This window comes from Nerophis lumbriciformis, linkage group LG13, assembly GCF_033978685.3.
Source record: "Nerophis lumbriciformis linkage group LG13, RoL_Nlum_v2.1, whole genome shotgun sequence".
In the NCBI taxonomy this organism is placed as follows: Eukaryota; Metazoa; Chordata; class Actinopteri; order Syngnathiformes; family Syngnathidae; genus Nerophis; species Nerophis lumbriciformis.
The window spans coordinates 38,199,063-38,218,365 of NC_084560.2; the positions used below are offsets into that span (position 1 = coordinate 38,199,063).

A 19,303-nucleotide genomic window follows, 5' to 3' on the forward strand; every position below is an offset into this window, starting at 1 on the left:
CGTGTCATTTGTGCATTTTAGTGCGGCATCATTTTTCTTTAGAATGACGTCCTGGTGGGATTTCACCCTGAAAAGGAAAAAAAAATTGTAAAGTAGGCGACAATGGATCCAAAGTAAGTAATGTCAATCATTCTCTTGTTTATGATGTCAACTCCTGATCAAAATATAAGCAAAACAACAAATACACAAACATTTTACACATGGCTTAACAACACACGTTTGTAACGCTAATTAAACCATTAAAAACAGATTGTTAAAATAACGGATGTCCTCGAACTGCACACCATGATGGAAACACCCATCTCCTACATCAGATTTGTTTGAAGGAGGCGGTTTGTGTACCTTTTTAGTGCCGCCCTGCTCTTTGATGTGAGTACAGGTGGAGCGAGCTTCTCTCACCTGCAGCTTGACTCGCTCTCTCTTCACTGGATCGAGCGTCACGCGGACCAAAGCTGCCAGGTGTGAAGACTGGAGAAGGGCCACTCAGCTTCTGCCCGAAGCAAACCATTCAACTCCTGACAAAACTGAGGAATGAAAGTTGGCAGCACAAATGATGACAACACCGCAAGAGACGTCATATTTAGCACTGGACCACACATGATCATGATGTTTGCAGACCTGTGTGGTACCGCTGACTGATCCGTAGAGGTCCGTTTCCTGCATTGTGAACAAGGAGGATTTTGGACCAACAGCCCACCAAGGTAAGCTTGCAGCGATGTTGACATACCGGGCCCTGCTTGTCGTTGGGGCATTACTCGCCTTCGCGGGCCAAAGTCACAGTTGGAGACCCTGCACAGGTAGCACACCTTGTACGACAAATTCACATACAATCGCCTAATTTGTGTGACGCTTCAAATTCAATCTGTTCCTCAACTAGACCTGCTGCCTCTTGACCTCCTGGCAAGAGTGTTACCCCAACCAGGACAAGCCACACCCACTCAGGTATGACACAGATGGGTGGGGAAGAGAGGCTTCTTGGACAATTAAATGACTAATGAAGTGACCGATTAGGTGCAGGTGGTACAGTCCCGGGGGTCCAGAGGTCTACGCTTAGCTGGTGCTATGACGACGTCGCTGAGTTTTCCTGCCTCTCAAATCTTCACCAACTGTGACTTCTTTCCTGCTGAGTTCTCCTTGGTCACTACTTTCAAGATGCCCAGGCTAAAAGAGAAGGTGACCCGGATCCAGAGTACAATCTAGTTTGTCTCTCCAAGTCTGTCGTAGTGGTCTAATGTTACCTAGTCTGTTCCAGTCATGGGTTTCTGTTTCCCCTTGCATGTTTTGATATTTCCTGTGCTGGTCTTTTCCAGTAACTTCCTTTGTGCTCTTCCAGCTGTTTTTTCTGTCACTCTCCTGGTCTCATTGCTAATCCAACTCAACTTTCTCTCCGCTTCCAGAGGAACGAGTATATCTTCTCTATGGTGGGGGAGAAGGCAGACCCACTGTTGCTAGGGTTACGTGTTTCACAGAACTGCATCCATTTATTGGTTAATTATCCTAGCACCGGGAGACGCAGTCGGATAAGCTTCCACGAGGTGCGTTTGGACAACAACCGCTGGCACACAATAGTGCTTGCCATCACTGGACCACACGCGGCTCTGACCGTCGATTGTGGACTGCCTCTGGAGCTGTGAGTCATGGGTCACAATGTCCGCTATGGCTGTCTTTTTTTTTACCAAATATCTTGTTTCGCAGTACACAGGCGCATCCTTTCCCTGCCGCCTTAAGTACCAGAGGGTCCAGGGTCTTTATTGGCAACCGAAGGAGGAGAACTGGACGCTTCTCTGTGAGTCCGAGAGCTTCATACTTTGTGTCACTTTCTGTCTTCGACCTCAACTTCCCACAATGTACCCGACCGACTGAGCTCTGAGTCGCAGCTCTGGAACTTCATGAGCCAATGGTTACAGGGTTTGCTACGTCAGCTGGTTCTACTGCCGGGTTCAGATGCCACTTCCAGGCTGTGTCCGAGCTCAGACCCCCACCTGGCCGAGCTTGTTGTCCCCCAAGTCCTTATGTCGACACCCCTCAGGTCGGACTGGCCTGGTCCAGTTTACCCGTACGGTGAGTACCCCAGCTTTTATGTCAGTGCTTCTCAATTATTGTCTGTGACGACGTTTTTTAGATTCAGTACTGCAGTCACCAAGGTGCAGACTTGCGTATCGTTCTCACATGAATACTAAAATGTAGATTTTCACACATTCTGATGTGTTGACAAATGTGTTTTAAGTCTTGTGTAAGGACGTCTTGGTTGCAGATTGTGTGTTAAAGATGCCTCTCAGATTTGGTCATGAAGCTCCAAAAACTCCTTCCAGAGTTAAGGTCATGCACATGATGTTCTCAACAAAAGGTCTTTAAGATGCTTAGGGGAAGCCTTGAACCTTCTCAGCTGCAGATGCTGTGTGTGATACTGATCATAATCCTTCAAGGGGAAGCTCAGTTTACACTCTGCTCTGTATATATTCTGTTTCACGCCACACAGAAGTGGACCACACGCATGCCAGGCATGCAAGGAGTCTGGACGTAAGAGGAAGGAGAAATGGGGTTCAGCATATTGTTTAAGAACACCTTGACAATAGCCAGCAAGCAGACTAGCACCTCTTCAACAACTAGTTGGAATTTCTTTGTGAAACAAAGCCCAAGTCCATACAGACTGGGCCACTGTTGCTCCCCAATCAGAAATCCCCCTCAAAGTGGCCCTTCCAACAGCCAAGTATAGATTGAAGCATGACGTTTGTAATGGGGAAGACATCAATGTGTCTTGCATTCATGTTAGCGGCACAAGCCAGCAATTACTAGCGCTAGCTAGCGATTAGCAGCTTCAGCCCGCTAGCTTTCTTCTCCGGAAAATGAACAGTATTACCAGAGTATGTTTTATCAATTTTGTCAATGACAGTTTTACCATCATTTTAATTTGAAATAGTATTACTAACCCTCAGGAGTTTTACCACTGTCTATCATTAATACCGATAATTGTTACATCGCTAGTGATAATAAAAGATTTTATTGCATACTTGCCAACCCTCCCGGATTTTCCGGGAGACTCCCGAAATTCAGCGCCTCTCCCGAAACCTCCCGGGACAAATTTTCTCCCGAAAATCTCCCGAAATTCAGGCGGACCTGGAAGCCACGCCCCCTCCAGCTCCATGCGGACCTGAGTGACGTGTCAACAGCCTGTATTCACGTCCGCTTTCCCACAATATAAACAGCGTGCCTGCCCAATGACGTTATAACTGTAGAATGATGGAGGGCGAGTTCTTGGTTTCTTATGTGGGTTTGTTGTTAGGCAGTTTCATTAACGTCCTCCCAGCGCGGTAACAACACACAACAACAGCAGTCATGTTTTATTCTACCGTAAAGCAGTTCGTCTGCCGTAAACAGCAATGTTGTTGTAATATATTGAGTTGGAGGCAATAACCAGGCGAGGTGATGAAGTACGTCTCTTTACTGTAGACTTCAGAACAGACTCACACACTTGACGTCAGGTGCGCAACACCACGTAAATCGTTGGCCAACCAAAAAGTAACCCCAGTACGCTATAGCCAACATTCACCAGGAGATGGCAACAGACAAACATAGATCACTCTATTACATTCCTCATCTTTTAGAAATGTAGAAGTTACTCAAAATAAATAAACAACCCAACCAAAAAATGCAGCAGCTCAATTAAAAAACTGTACTTAGGCCACATTCTTTTTTTTTTTTTTAGTACTGAACTCTTAACCCTCATTTGTAAACAATAACATGCTTATTATACAAACAGTATTTGTACACCTTTAACACAGATTTTTATACTGTCTTCAGAGATTCAGTTTTTTTGGTGGTACTCGAAACCTTTCTGGGTACCTGCAAAAGGGTGTTCAGCATGGTTAGAAAAATAGTGACAGAGAATAGAACAAGGATGGACAATTCAACCCTTAACTCAACAATGAGTAGATGAGTATTATGTGTGTGTATATGTGTAAATAAATGAACACTGAAATTAAAGTATTTCTTTTATTTATATACATACATATATATATATATATATATATATATATATATATATATATATATATATATATATATATAGCTAGAATTCACTGAAAGTCAAGTATTTCTTATATATATATATATATATATATATATATATATATATATATATATATATATATATATATATATTCCTAGTACAGAGTCTTAGCTTAGGAGTGATTCCAGAACATTCTCAGAGAACTCTGATCGAAGAATGGACAGAAACTTCTATCTTACTGAGGTGGTGTGATTGATACCATTGCTAGGTATGAGTCCTCATTTCAAAAGCTGTGATTGGTTGATCCTAAAAGTTAGCTAAAATGTTTTATTTTTGGTGATAATGGGCAAAAGATGGACCCTCATATCGATCAACTTAATCATATAATCTTAATCATAGAATCTAATCTTACAAAGACTGTGTAATTGTAAATATAATTTTATAAAGTAAATATCTGTTAAAGGAATAGTAAGCTATACTTTGAAATTATCTTTCAAAATGTGTCAAAACTTAGGCCCACTTGGACAGTATTGTCATAGTGATAGTTATATTTATATGCACATTAACTAGATTTGGTATTTACAAGGGTAAAATGGCTCAGCTTTCATCAATGTCTGTGATTGCTGACTTGCCGATAAGAAGCGATCAGCACAAACATGATTCCCATCTGTAACGTTTCATTAATTCACTGTCATCCAGTGTTTGGAGAATATCTTGCTTGCCTCTTCCGTCCGCCATTTTGTCCTCCTGCATAGGGAACACCTAAGTCCTCTTCACTGCTCTTAACCGAGCTCACCTTAGGATCTCTCTTTAAGAGCTAGGATTCTTTAGGAATAGCTTTTATCGTTACTAGGACATAGGGATGATGTTCGAAATCCTTTTTAGGGGAAATTCTAAGAAAACTTCATGATTCTCAGAATTTGGGGGGGAATTTGGCCATTACGAGCAACTCTTTGCAGTATGAATCTTTAGGAATACGGCCCCAAGTTAATACCGCCATGATACAGATAATGTACACAATGGAGAAAACAACGGCAAAACTAACTCTCACTATTGATTTGTTTAAAAAAAGATGCAACCTGTTGATAACCAACCTGCATTTGACATTGTAGTGTTTGTAAGATTAAAGTGGGTTTGGCCACCATATGTACACATTGGAATGTGTGAATATATACAGTTGCGATCAAAAGTTTACATACACTTGTAAAGAACATAATGTCATGGCTGTCTTGAGTTTCCAATAATATCTACAACTCTTATTTTTTTGTGATATGGTGATTGGAGCACATACTTGTTGGTCACAAAAAACATTCATGAAGTTTGGTTCTTTTATGAATTTATTATGGGTCTACTGAATATGTGACCAAGTCTGCTGGGTCAAAAGTATACATACAGTAATGTTAATATTTGGTTACATGTCCAGTGGCAAGTTTCACTGCAATAAGGCGCTTTTGGTAGCCATCCACAAGCTTCTGGTTGAATTTTTAACCACACCTCTTGACAAAATTGGTGCAGTTCAGCTAAATTTGTTGGTTTTCTGACATGGACTTGTTTCTTCAGCATTGTCCACATGTTTAAGTCAGGACTTTGGGAAGGCCATTCTAAAACCTTAATTCTAGCCTGATTTAGCCATTCCTTTACCACTTTTGGCATGTGTTTGGGGTCATTGTCGTGTTGGAACACCTAAGTGCGCCCAAGACCCAACCTCCAGGCTGATGATTTTAGGTTGTCCTGAAGAATTCGGAGGTAATCCTCCTTTTTCATTGTCCCATTTACTCTCTGTAAAGCACCAGTTCCATTGGCAGCAAAACAGGCGCAGAGCATAATACTACCACCACCATGCTTGATGGTAGGTATGGTGTTCTTGGGATTAAAGGCCTCACCTTTTCTCCTCCAAACATATTGCTGCGTATTGTGGCCAAACAGCTCAATTTTTGTTTCATCTGACATCACATGGACAAAGATAAGACCTTCTGGAGGAAAGTTCTGTGGTCAGACGAAACAAAAATATAGGCGCAGTTGGGTGTTCCAACAGGACAATGACCTCAAACACACGTCAAAAGTGGTAAAGGAATGGCTAAATCAGGCTAGAATTAAGGTTTTAGAATGGCCTTCACAAAGTCCTGACTTAAACGTGTGGAAAACCAACAAATTTAGCTGAACTGCACCAATTTTGTCAAGAGGAGTGGTCAAAAATTCAACCAGAAGCTTGTGGATGGCTACCAAAAGCGCCTTATTGCAGTGAAACTTGCCAAGGGACAACCAAATATTAACATTGCTGTATGTATACTTTTGACCCAGCAGATTTGGTCAAATATTCAGTAGACCCATAATAAATTCATAAAAGAACCAAACTTCATGAATGTATGTGCTCCAATCACTCTATCACAAAAAAATAAGAGTTGTAGAAATGATTGGAAATTCAAGACAGCCATGACATTATGTTCTTTACAAGTGTATGTAAACTTTTAAACGCGACTGTATATATATATCGTGTACTTAACTTAACTCCACTTATAACTAAACCATGTCAATTTGAGGCCTGCTTGCTGAGGCAAGCTTATTTAGTTCTTAATTTTATTTTATTTTTTTCTTCACTTTATTTGCTTTTCATTTTTGCTTTTTTCCTTTTTGTGTGTGTTTGACTATGCAAAGATGTGTGAACATTAGTCGAATTGTAAACCTTTAAAGATAAATAAAAATGTATCGAATTTGTTTAAAAATTCGATACATTTTTTAATACTAAAAAAATATTTTAGTATTAACCGGTATGCCGGTTAATACTAAAATATACCGACATTAAAGGGGCTGTTAGCAACATTTACACAGATGCCTAGAGGGCGCCAACTTTCCAATGTATTTTGCACACATTATCCTGCCCTCTTATGGCTTCTTCTACGTAATGACGTAATTACGGCACGTATGTAAGACATGCACGTTGTCCGAGGCAGATATTTACATATATCCGAATTTTAGTGTTACTTATTTTCTTTCATAGTCATATTTGAAAACAGCTCGTGTTTTCCATTTATTCTCTTTCTGTTTCTCTGCAAGTAAACTGTGTGTGTTAACCTTGAATTCTTTGGAATGTGTTTTGACTAGGGAGAGGAGAGAGGGTTTTGGGGTCGGGAAGACAGACCATTTTTGGCGGCGCGATAGAATGTTCTATGCTGGACTGGTCTCAAATGTATATCTGCAAAGCTTTGCCAATATATTACAAAATACCTATTCTGTCTCTGGTGGTTTTTCAACTCAGCTTTAAGCGTCGTAAAGAGCTTGGGAGCGACTTGTGACTTGAATTCCCTGGGGGGAACAACTGGTCCAAAACGCAACATTTTGGGGGCCTCGTCCGGTGCGACACGCTGAGAATTGGACACCTCTTGCACTCTTCTGGACAGACTCAATTGTTGGCCAAACATAAACAGGGTAAGCAGAGCTTTTTCTAAAATCTGCTTTAGGAGTCTGTCTTGAAGTATGTAAGTCAAACACTGTTTGTACCCCAGACACAGAGTGGACATTTTGATGGATTGATTAGCATTAGCTTTAGATGTTGTTAGCTAATAATAGCAATTTGGATAGCTACCGTTAGCTGTTGTTGAATGTTAATACTATCATACCAATATGACTGCAAATTGTTCGTTGCTTCTCATGGACTGCTTTTGTACGTGTGCATGCGCTCCCTGGGTGTACGTGTTGACGAACGGGTGAGTGACAGCCGTAAACACCAATCATTTTATTCGGGCTGGTAAAAATGTTTTATTACATAAACTTTGTAATTGTAAAAAATATAGACAATTGTCAAACAAATGTGTTCTGTTAAACCACTACTGGTAACATGAGCTAGCCCGTGGTGTTCTTGTTATATTTTTTGCTTTAAAAAATTTTACTTTGAGGAAGTTCCAAACAGCACTTTTACTGTAATTCTGGTATACCGTCCAGCCCTAAGTTGTACACTACCAACCATGTATGTATGTTTGAACACGTATGTATCACTCTGACTCACAAATCCTCGCTGAATGAGAGTTAAGTGCAGCCGCTCTAGGCAATGAGCTACAAGGCCTGAGCTGTCAGCTCCTCGCCACACTAGCTGCCATCCACTACACCTGTCTGAAAGTGTTCAATGATGAAACTGTGTTTGATGTTCAGAGGCAGGGGCGACAGTGACGGCAGGGAGTCGTCCGCCATGTTCCCGAGCAGAAGAAGGTCAGCTGTGGTTTAATGTCCCGAGGAAAAGTGTCCTCATGTGTGATGGTGTTACCTGGAAAAGCGTTTTCGGTGGTGAGTACCATCAAGGAAGCAACGTACCTCGATCACCATGAAATAGTCCGTGTCACAGGACATTGTGACTCTATCACTCAAGAATCAAGCATGCATGTCCGCTAGGAGTGTAACGGTACATGTATTTGTATTGAACCGTTTCGGTACGGGGGTTCCGGTTCGGTTCGGAGGTGTACCGAACGAGTTTCCACACGGACATATTAAGTAGCGTAACGCACGTTGTGTAAACAATGCACACCGAGGCACAACACACGGCATGCTAGCAGCTAACGGGCTACGATAGACTGACCATACGTCCTCTTTTCACCGGACATGTCCTCTTTTGCGGAGCTGTCAGGGCGGGGTTTCTCAAATGCCTCAAATGTCCGGCATTTTGAGTTAGGGTTGCGTGTATTTTCAATGTACGTCCAGGGTTAAAAAGGGGTTAAAAACAAAACAAATTGTGCGCGCAGCAGCATTGGTGAGGGAGGGGCAGAGACAGAGAGAGAGAGAGAGTTATGATAAACGCGCATGCGTCGCCAGGCTCTACTTTTTATCCATAGATTTATCACATTTAATTTTTTATTATCTATAGCAGGCGTGTCAAAAGTGAGCTCCGGAGGCCATATCGGCCCACAGCTAATGTTTTAAAGGCCCACGGCACATTCTAAAAATACTATTAAAATAAACAAAAACATAACAAAAGTGAAATAAAAAAGCTTAAAGGTGAAATGTAATTTAGAAAAAGTTGCAATGTTGACTAATAAAACAAAGCTGTTTTTTTTTCTTTCAAACTGTCATTGCTCAAAACATAATATTGAATCAAAATCCATTTTATTATGAATTATTGACCTATCCAAGGTTCCCATTACTTCACATCAAATATTCCACTAAGAAAAATATTTTTGGTGGAAGATTTTGCAAATTTGGTAAATAATTAACCCAAAAATGTATATTTTGTTGTTTTCTTACTGTACCGAAAATGAACCGAACCGTGACCTCTAAACCGAGGTACGTACCGAACCGAAATTTTTGTGTACCGTTACACCCCTAATGTCCGCAGGTTCTGAGCGTTTGGATTACGTGGAGGATTTCCAAGACTTGTTCACATTCTCCGAAACCTTCGACGTGGAAGTCTTCTCCATACCATCTGCAGGCCTCTTCTTGGCTGCTGCCAACAGGTGAGAAGACTTTTAATGGCGGTTCCTGTGAACAGCGCTGTGAACTTATGTTCCTCTTTCCACAGGGACTCTGGGCCCGGCTCGGGTATCTACAGGTGGACCAATGGGTCTTTTGGGCTTTACCAGAACATCAGCACTCAGGAGGCTCGGGCTTGGAAACATTTCAGCATCAACGGCCAGGTGAGCCACCATCTTGCATGCCGTTTCCGAGGTTAACATTCAGTGTGCCAGGATTTTGCAATGTCACAGTCGTGCTACTTAATGCAAATACAACCAGTTTACGCTAATAATGCCTCGTAACTTTGTCCAATGCTCGCAACGACCTGTCTGGACATTTTGGCCAATCCAATTTGTCTCTGACAGGCGCTCAAACAAAGGCGCACGACAGCTGTCAAATCAAATCTTATGTTTGTTTCTTGTGTAGACCAAGCAGGAGCGGCAACGTGTAACAATTTATCAACTCTTTATTTGCTTAAACAGCAATATTTTAGTCCTCCTGTGTACCTTTGACCTACACATTCGCTTCCTGTCTATGGCGCCAAGCTTTCTGGGTAATGTAGTATATTAACATTCACTTCTTAGTTTACATGTATTTATATATTTATTAAACATTTATTTATCCGGGGTATGACAGTTAAGAACATTTTTCCTTTGGCATTGCTGATCGAGGGCTGCACAATTTTGAGAAAAAAACCTAATTGTGATTTTTCTCTCAAATAGCGATTTGATTTGCATTTTTTATATTTTATACATACATGCATATGACTGCAAAAATAACGTGAAAAAAGACATGTTACTTTTAGATTGTCGATGAACACGTTCTTGTCTTAAGGTTCCACACATTAGAACAATATGCCATAATTTACTTTCAAAAATATTTGGCTTTATGCAGACGGACTCAGAGCTTTTGTCTACATCATGCTCTTAAACTGAAGAAATAACCAATATAAACAATACAGTGATCATAATGTAATGTACCGTATTTTTCGGACTATAAGTCGCAGTTTTTTTTCATAGTTTGGCCGGGCTCCAGTGCGACTTATACAGGTAAAAGCCAGTAAATTAGAATATTTTGAAAAACTTGATTTATTTCAGTAATTGCATTCAAAAGGTGTAGCTTGTACATTATATTTATTCATTGCACACAGACTGATGCATTCAAATGTTTATTTCATTTAATTTTGATGATTTGAAGTGGCAACAAATGAAAATCCAAAATTCCGTGTGTCACAAAATTAGAATATTACTTAAGGCTAATACAAAAAAGGGATTTTTAGAAATGTTGGCCAACTGAAAAGTATGAAAATGAAAAATATGAGCATGTACAATACTCAATACTTGGTTGGAGCTCCTTTTGCCTCAATTACTGCGTTAATGCGGCGTGGCATGGAGTCGATGAGTTTCTGGCACTGCTCAGGTGTTATGAGAGCCCAGGTTGCTCTGATAGTGGCCTTCAACTCTTCTGCGTTTTTGGGTCTGGCATTCTGCATCTTCCTTTTCACAATACCCCACAGATTTTCTATGGGGCTAAGGTCAGGGGAGTTGGCGGGCCAATTTAGAACAGAAATACCATGGTCCGTAAACCAGGCACGGGTAGATTTTGCGCTGTGTGCAGGCGCCAAGTCCTGTTGGAACTTGAAATCTCCATCTCCATAGAGCAGGTCAGCAGCAGGAAGTATGAAGTGCTCTAAAACTTGCTGGTAGACGGCTGCGTTGACCCTGGATCTCAGGAAACAGAGTGGACCGACACCAGCAGATGACATGGCACCCCAAACCATCACCCAACCATGCAAATTTTGCATTTCCTTTGGAAATCGAGGTCCCAGAGTCTGGAGGAAGACAGGAGAGGCACAGGATCCACGTTGCCTGAAGTCTAGTGTAAAGTTTCCACCATCAGTGATGGTTTGGGGTGCCATGTCATCTGCTGGTGTCGGTCCACTCTGTTTCCTGAGATCCAGGGTCAACGCAGCCGTCTACCAGCAAGTTTTAGAGCACTTCATGCTTCCTGCTGCTGACCTGCTCTATGGAGATGGAGATTTCAAGTTCCAACAGGACTTGGCGCCTGCACACAGCGCAAAATCTACCCGTGCCTGGTTTACGGACCATGGTATTTCTGTTCTAAATTGGCCCGCCAACTCCCCTGACCTTAGCCCCATAGAAAATCTGTGGGGTATTGTGAAAAGGAAGATGCAGAATGCCAGACCCAAAAACGCAGAAGAGTTGAAGGCCACTATCAGAGCAACCTGGGCTCTCATAACACCTGAGCAGTGCCAGAAACTCATCGACTCCATGCCACGCCGCATTAACGCAGTAATTGAGGCAAAAGGAGCTCCAACCAAGTATTGAGTATTGTACATGCTCATATTTTTCATTTTCATACTTTTCAGTTGGCCAACATTTCTAAAAATCCCTTTTTTGTATTAGCCTTAAGTAATATTCTAATTTTGTGACACACGGAATTTTGGATTTTCATTTGTTGCCACTTCAAATCATCAAAATTAAATGAAATAAACATTTGAATGCATCAGTCTGTGTGCAATGAATAAATATAATGTACAAGTTACACCTTTTGAATGCAATTACTGAAATAAATCAAGTTTTTCAAAATATTCTAATTTACTGGCTTTTACCTGTATATGTTTTTTTCCTTCTTTATTATGCATTTTCGGCAGGTGCGACTTATACTCCGGTGCGACTTATACTCCGAAAAATACGGTAATCATAGTATATAATAATAATGCAAGTAACTATTTAAAAGGATATACAATTTTATTTCTCATTACTGTAGAATTGTTTACCATCGTACTGTAATTGGAAGGTAAATAACTTTCCCCTAAATAAAGAAAGAAAAAAATAACATGGATTCTCATTCCTGTAAGCAAATAATTCACTTTAAATATTGAATTATAAAAATTTCTCAGATGGTCTTTTTTTGTTTCCATCATGTGATCTTGCCATTCTCATTTGTCTGTGTTGAAAGGATCATATTGCCCATGTGTACAGCTCCACTAATGGACATTGGAGTGTTACTTTCAAAGGCAAAATTAAAGTATTGCTAGAAACATAATTTTATATGGGACTTTATTGTATTATGTGTATAGTACATGTTCCAAAAAGAAAAAAGCATAAAACACCACCAGAATTAGAGATAGTACAAGTCAAAGTGATGAAGCTTAGTGTTACGCTCATGACTTGGTGTAACTAAACATTACCCTATAAGATGAAGGCAATTGCATTTTATTGATATTTGAAATGTATTCAATGTTTATAAATAAATATTTAAATATAATAAATGTAAAAAAGGGAATAAATATTCAAAATAAGATCATTAAATGAAATCTAGTTTGGTTACGCCATCATGAGCGCAACACAAGGTTGTACGGTAAAAGTTTCAACTACAATTCTAAATAAGATGTCAAAAGCAAACTGAAATCAAATGCGCACAGCTTAAACATTGATCAATACCTATTTAAATTTAGTAATACATAAATATGATGATTTATTAAAATATAAAAGAAATATACCTGAACAGAACGCTCATGATGGTTACACCAAAAAGTAACGCTATGAATCGCGTTTTTCCAAGTTTTTGGGGCATTTTTATGCTATTTCCAAGCATCTCCTTTTTATTATCGTTGATTTTAAATGGTCAAACTAATGCATATTATATATATGCATGCCCTAGTAAACAAAAAAAAAAGTCATATTTATTTTGATTGTTACATTTTGAAGTACATTTGTGCAGGTGGGTGCGAATATACCCATTACCAGAGCTGTACACCCACACAAGATGAAGCTGAAATATTACCACAACGGGACATTTGGCTTTGTAAACATATTTTTTCCTCGTAATGTATGTTTGTTCAAAAAGGTTCATTATGTCTTCTCATTCATATACGTTTCAAATGTTCTTTTAGTCAGACAATATTTTTAGTGTACTGGATGGAATTTTTACCTGACATGTTTCGATTGTCACCTGCAGTCTTCTTCAGAAGGGTCACCTGACCACTGTGATGTGTTGCTTATCAGCTGTTCTTATAAGCGTGGCCAACAATTCTGATTGGCAACAATGTCACTCAAATGCCAGTGATGGCGGAGGAAAAAAAAAACTCTTATTGCTAATTAGAACCTCAATGACGATTAATCATGCTGACCTAGCAAAGAGGCAGCATTTGTATGTTAGAGACGTTGAAGTGTGATGATAATCTCTCATTATCCTCTAATTTACCAACAAAAATTACTGCTAAAGATTCACTTTCAACAGTTCACAAATGCTCTTACCCTACAGGGGTAAATGTGTTGGAACATAAATTAATCTATAAGATGGACAAACACTTTTGAAGTGTAAAACATACACAGAGAATGTCTGAGACTTGTGTACGACAGAGCAGACAACGAACAATAAGGAATCCTGTATTACCGTTTTTTTCTGTAATTATAAGTTATTATTATTATTATTTTTAGTTATAATTCATTATTACAATGCGGTAATTTGATGATGAACTCTGAGTATGTGCTTTTCCTGCCATCTAGTGTCTTCTTCAAAGCCTATTTAGTATAAAACGAGTTTAACATCAATACAGTATTTGTTTTCCAAGTTTTGTTGACATACTGTGCTTTTTGAGGTTAAGGTTACAAGGAACACTTTGAACATTGATAACAAATTCATCAAATTAAAAGTTGATTCAATTATATTGAACAAAATGAGCCTCAAAACGTTTGCAACTTTCAGAGAAAAATGCAGCGAATTTTAAATCTGTATCCCAAAAAAAGCCCGCAAAATCCTGGAGGGACGGACCATATCCTCGGTTAAATCATTTAAACATTACCTTCTCCTCAATGACAAACGTCACTTTGTCCGCCTTACCTCGTAACTTGTTGGACACTAACGCTAGCTAAAGGCATGCTGCTAACCTCAAGTCTCCTGAAGGCAGCAGGTGTTACTTTGATGCAAAATGAAGGAATGCTATTTACATGAAGATAACAAAGGATGTTGAGGTGGAGCTTTGTTGGCGGCCTCAGCCTTTGAGCAGCCTGAACGTGGGCGTGTCCTTTCTCCCGCCATTGTACCGCCGCCACCTGAGCACACATACACGGACAATGTCGACATTGCGTCACAGTGTGTCCCGATTGGCTGCTTTGATTGCGTTGAACCCTTGTTTTCAGGCGTGAATAGAACAGACGATGCAGGACCCTCCCGTGTGTCAACCAGAGACGCGGCACAGTGTTCTTGTATGGGCCTGTGTCAACAGTGACGTCTGTCGGCAGGTGAACACCCCGTTTTCTCCGCCCTTAGTCTTTCCTCGTGGTGGCCAACTCAAGGGAGGTGGAGCCGGAGCTGTCCGTGATCTATCGGTGGAACGGGCGGCGGCGGCGTTTTGTGCGCCATCAGACATTGGAGACTCACGCCGCTGTGGACTGGGAGGCCTTTCACATGCACAACCACAGCTTTCTGGTGGTAGCCAATCACAGACGAGGTCAACAAGAAGTAGACAACCTGTCAAACTATTGAATTCCGTTGACTGTTGGGTCCGGCAATGACATGAAAACAAATGTCTCCGTCCAATCCACAGCCAGAGACTCCAATCACAACATCAACAGTGTCATCTACAGGTGGAACCCAAAGTCCAAGGTAGGGTTTATCCGGATCTGCTCTAGACTTCCCTTTGCTGCTTTCTTTTCTGACGTTTTACTGTCAGCTCTTTGAGGTCAACCAGACCCTGTCCACGTCAGGAGCGTACGACTGGGAGTTCTTTACCATCGGACCGTACCACTTCCTTGTGGTCGCCAACACTTTCAATGGTCAGACCACCGCCATCCTCTCCACCATCTACGTCTGGCTGGACGGATGTTTCCAGTCCTTCCAGAACATCCCGGTCAGTGCTGGATTGTTCTGTTCACGGTCATGACCTCCCATGTTTACCTTTGACCTTCTTGTTCTCGCTGCAGACGCTGGGTGCCACAGACTGGGAGACATTTGAGATAGACGGCAGGTTCTTCCTAGCTGTTGCCAATAGTCAGAAGGTGTCCGAGCGCAGCCCGAGTCTCTACAGCATCAACTCCACCGTGTATGAGCTCAGCACCATCAGCTGGACCTTCATTCGCTTCCAAGACATCCTCACCCACAGGTGTGTGGTAAGATTTCCTAGGAACTTTTTCTACATTTCTTGAATACTTATAACATGCAGCCCTTGTTCTTCTCAGCGCACTGGACTGGGAGTTCTTCACTGTGGGACAGGAGAAGTTCTTGGTAGTGGCCAACTCTCATGATGGCAGGTCATACACTGTGAACAGCATAGTCTACAGGTGAATGCTTCTTGTTTGTTGTTTGCCACGGAAGCCCCCCTGTCCTGGTCTTATATATCTGTGGTTGCAGGTGGCAGGGCTATGAGGGATTTGTTCCTGTCCACAGCCTGCCCACGTTCGGCTGCAGGGATTGGGAACACTTCATTACAGACAGAGGCTCATTCTTGGTCTACTCCAGTGCCACCTCCAGGCTCAGCAAGGTGTTCAAACTCAGGACTTACTGACTGCCTCCTGCTCTTGAGAACTCGTCCCAGATCATCCATCCGTCTTCGATAGCTTATCCTGTTCAGGGTTGCAGGTGGCCATTCCTAGCGCACTGTTATCCAAAGGTGGACTACGCCCTGGACTGGATGCCAGTCAAAGAGGGAACACGTAGAGACAGACAACCATTCACATCTTCAGTCACAGAGTCTGAGAAGGAACTGATCCTACTACTCTATCAGTGACAATTTCCAGCTCTCACTCAAAACCATTATCAGCGCTAAACTATCCCCCGTTATCTCATGTTTGAACATGCCTAAAACATCATAGCTAATGCCTGGATTATTCCTCCTCGTAATTACTGCGATATCCTCTCTGGTGCTGTCTTCATCTTTTTACATATTTTTATCATGGTTGAGAGCGTGTCGTCGAATTCTTCGCCGAAACCCTCTGTGTTCTGGAGAGTTTGGTGAGCAACCATGACACTCGTCGCCTGTTTAGCTTGTTAGCTACCTTCGTCGTAAGCAATTAGTAGTTATTAAATATAAATGGAGAATGTTACTGGAGTGAGAACTAATTGATATGTTACAACTGTCACTTTCGTTGCAAATGACCCAAAATCGAAGGACAAGGCGTTTGCAAAGTTGAGCCGCTTGCCCTGTGAACGAGTCACACAGGAATTATTGTTCTAAAAGCCGACCGATCACAGCGACACGGTTATATATTTTTTTTAGGTGCTTGTCAATCTACTCAGGAGGGTTTAGTAGGAGTGTATCAGCACAAACCAGTTTAAGCTTAAATTTATGTTATCGGTAAATAGTAACATTTTTCAGACCACAAACTGCCTTTTAGCTATGCTAACAGCTCACTAGTAGCAGCAATAACTATTTATATCTCTCTAAAAAATTTTGGCTAGAAGGTAAGATGTTAATTTGTGTCTTTATTATGAAAGCTTTTTTTTGACACTGAATTTTGTGAAATTAATTTTATACATTAAATTTCATTGAAAAAAATTAATTACTAGAATGTGTGTGTTTAAAAATTCAGTGTATAAAACTTCCTGTTTTTTAAAATTCAGTGTAAAAAAAAATCAGGGTAAAACAATCCAGTGATGAAAAATGTGCTCCTTTAAAACGCAAGATCCACTTCCTGTAAATTAAAACTGAAGCAATCGGTCCTGTCTCAAAACCCGCCAATGTCACGTGACATCGGTTTTAAGAAGAGGCAGGTTTTGCAGTGCTACACGCCGTGAAGGTTGCTGTGCATTAGTGAAAAGAATCCCAAGACTCCGCAAAAAAAGATAAAAGCTGATCGCACGATGGTATCACACAATAATGACTGATACTAAAACTTTATAACAGACCATCTCAAAAACGGATTGAACTTCATTTTTTTACTGACTAAGATACTCAGAATGTACACAAAAATACAGCATGTGGGATTTACAATATTATCTATGAACAATAAAACACTAAATATTGAGAATATATAAACGTTTCCCCTTTACTGCAGACCACCTCCTTGAGCGACATCTTTTATAATCGAGCAAGAAAAACAAACACGGCGAAACATAAACCCAAAAGGTCAAATAATACATCCACATACTCGATATATCACTTTTCTGCAGAACTTTATTGTAGACATCTGCCCCTGTCAGGCTTGTGTCTGTGTAAACCAGCCCCGCCTACTCTGTCCCATACTTCGTTTGCATGGAGAATAGCTTCCTATGGTTACCGTAGTAACCCGTATGTCACTCAAAAGTGCAGATTCTAACCACTGGAATAATTTCTATAGTTTTAAAATATTCAGCGGGCCATGTTGAAATGTTTATGATGTTGTATTATTCCCAAGTAGCCCAGGTAACTGCTTTTTTAATGCTGTTTTGTAAGTCCTGTGTAGCGTGACCTCAAACCTGACACCTCATTGGATGATTTTGAGACAAGATCAGCTTCAGTCTTAATTTGCGTTCTTGCGGTCTTGCGTTTTGAAGCAGCAAATTTTTTTAGCACTGAATTTTTTCACATCGCATTTAGCAAAAAAAAAAAAAGTTTCCATGAAATTATTAGTATAATTTGATGTAAAAAAAAATAAAAATAAAAAAAAAACTATTGCAAAAAATGTCTGTGTCAAAACAAACTTTCTCAATAAAGACACATGTTAACCTCCAATGAAGGGCAGTGATGCTGATTACGGAGCTAGGATGCTAATGCTGCATCCAGAAAACTACCTCCCACCAAGTGTCGGACAAACTTAATTTATTTTCATAACGTGTAAAATCAGTTCCTAATGTACAAAACATACATTAAATAAATGTTTATTATTTATATTATACTGTATACTCAACACATCATGGAGTCATAACGTGTAAAATCCGTTACTAATGTACAAAACATACATTAAATAAATGTTTATTATTTATATTATACTGTATACTCCACACATCATGGAGTGTTATGCTCTTTTTCTGTATTCGTTAAGCCTGTTTTGTTAAGAAATGTTCATCTTATACTCTGCCTTCAATGGAATTGAAATGTTTCAAAATTGACCACGTTTACTGCAGCCTCTCATTTTTTTTCTTACCTTTCCATCTTTTATTTTGTCCAAAGTTGCCGTTGTCATGGAATACTTGCCCGAGGGATGATCGCATTAATTAAATGAATGACACGCTTCATACAGATTTTTAATAACGGGTCGTAATAGAAGTGAAATACATATAGACTTAAAATGATCCAAAAGTAACACCCACAGCACAGCTCACTCACCCGCGAACATTTGTGTCATTTAATTAATTCTGATAATTAAACACAGATGCTATAGTTACCTGACATATTATATTTAGTATATATTCACTATTTACTATTTTCTATAGGAGTATTTTTCCACATACTAACTTGGCCCAGAAGTAGAACCCAGTGAACAGTCCAGTCCCTATAAATCATGGCCCAGAAATGATACCCAGGTAACAGTCCAGTCCATCAAAAATGGCCCAGAAATGATACACTGGGAATAATCCTGTCCATCAAACATGATCCAGAACATTGTAGTCCATCAAACATGGCCCAGAATTGATACCCAGGGAACAGTCCGGTCCATCAAACATGGCACAGAAATGATACTCAGGGAATAATCTAGTCTAGAGATGGTCCAGAAAATTTTAGTCCATTAAACATAGCCCAGAAATGATACACAGGGAATAGTCCTGTCCAACAAACATGGCCCAGTAGTAAATACCAAGGGAACAGTCCAGTCCCTATAAAACATGGCCCAGAAATGATACCCAGGGAACAGTCCGGTCCATCAAACACGGCCCGGAAATTATACTCGGGGAATAATCCTGTCCATCAAACAT

General features: G+C 40.4%; 1 protein-coding gene across 1 annotated transcript; it reads left to right on the forward strand.

Moving 5' to 3' along the window:
• The first annotated feature begins 102 nt into the window (after window positions 1-102).
• On the forward strand, window positions 103-17,883 carry LOC133613943 (thrombospondin-type laminin G domain and EAR repeat-containing protein). Its single transcript, XM_072914386.1, has 17 exons — window positions 103-113; window positions 351-459; window positions 647-701; window positions 878-942; window positions 1,012-1,173; window positions 1,398-1,630; window positions 1,696-1,786; window positions 1,908-2,061; window positions 8,156-8,287; window positions 9,330-9,447; window positions 9,513-9,627; window positions 14,744-14,924; window positions 15,021-15,079; window positions 15,147-15,323; window positions 15,397-15,575; window positions 15,652-15,753; window positions 15,824-17,883. Exons 1-17 carry the CDS (start codon window positions 103-105, stop codon window positions 15,975-15,977), a joined length of 2,097 nt encoding a protein of 698 aa, XP_072770487.1. The 3' UTR covers window positions 15,978-17,883.
• Window positions 17,884-19,303: the final 1,420 nt, after the last annotated feature.

Coding starts and splice junctions, on each gene's coding strand:
- LOC133613943 (XM_072914386.1), top strand. Junction 702..877: donor TGGACCAACAGCCCACCAAG/GTAAGCTTGCAG, acceptor TTCCTCAACTAG/ACCTGCTGCCTCTTGACCTC. Junction 943..1,011: donor GACAAGCCACACCCACTCAG/GTATGACACAGA, acceptor GTGACCGATTAG/GTGCAGGTGGTACAGTCCCG.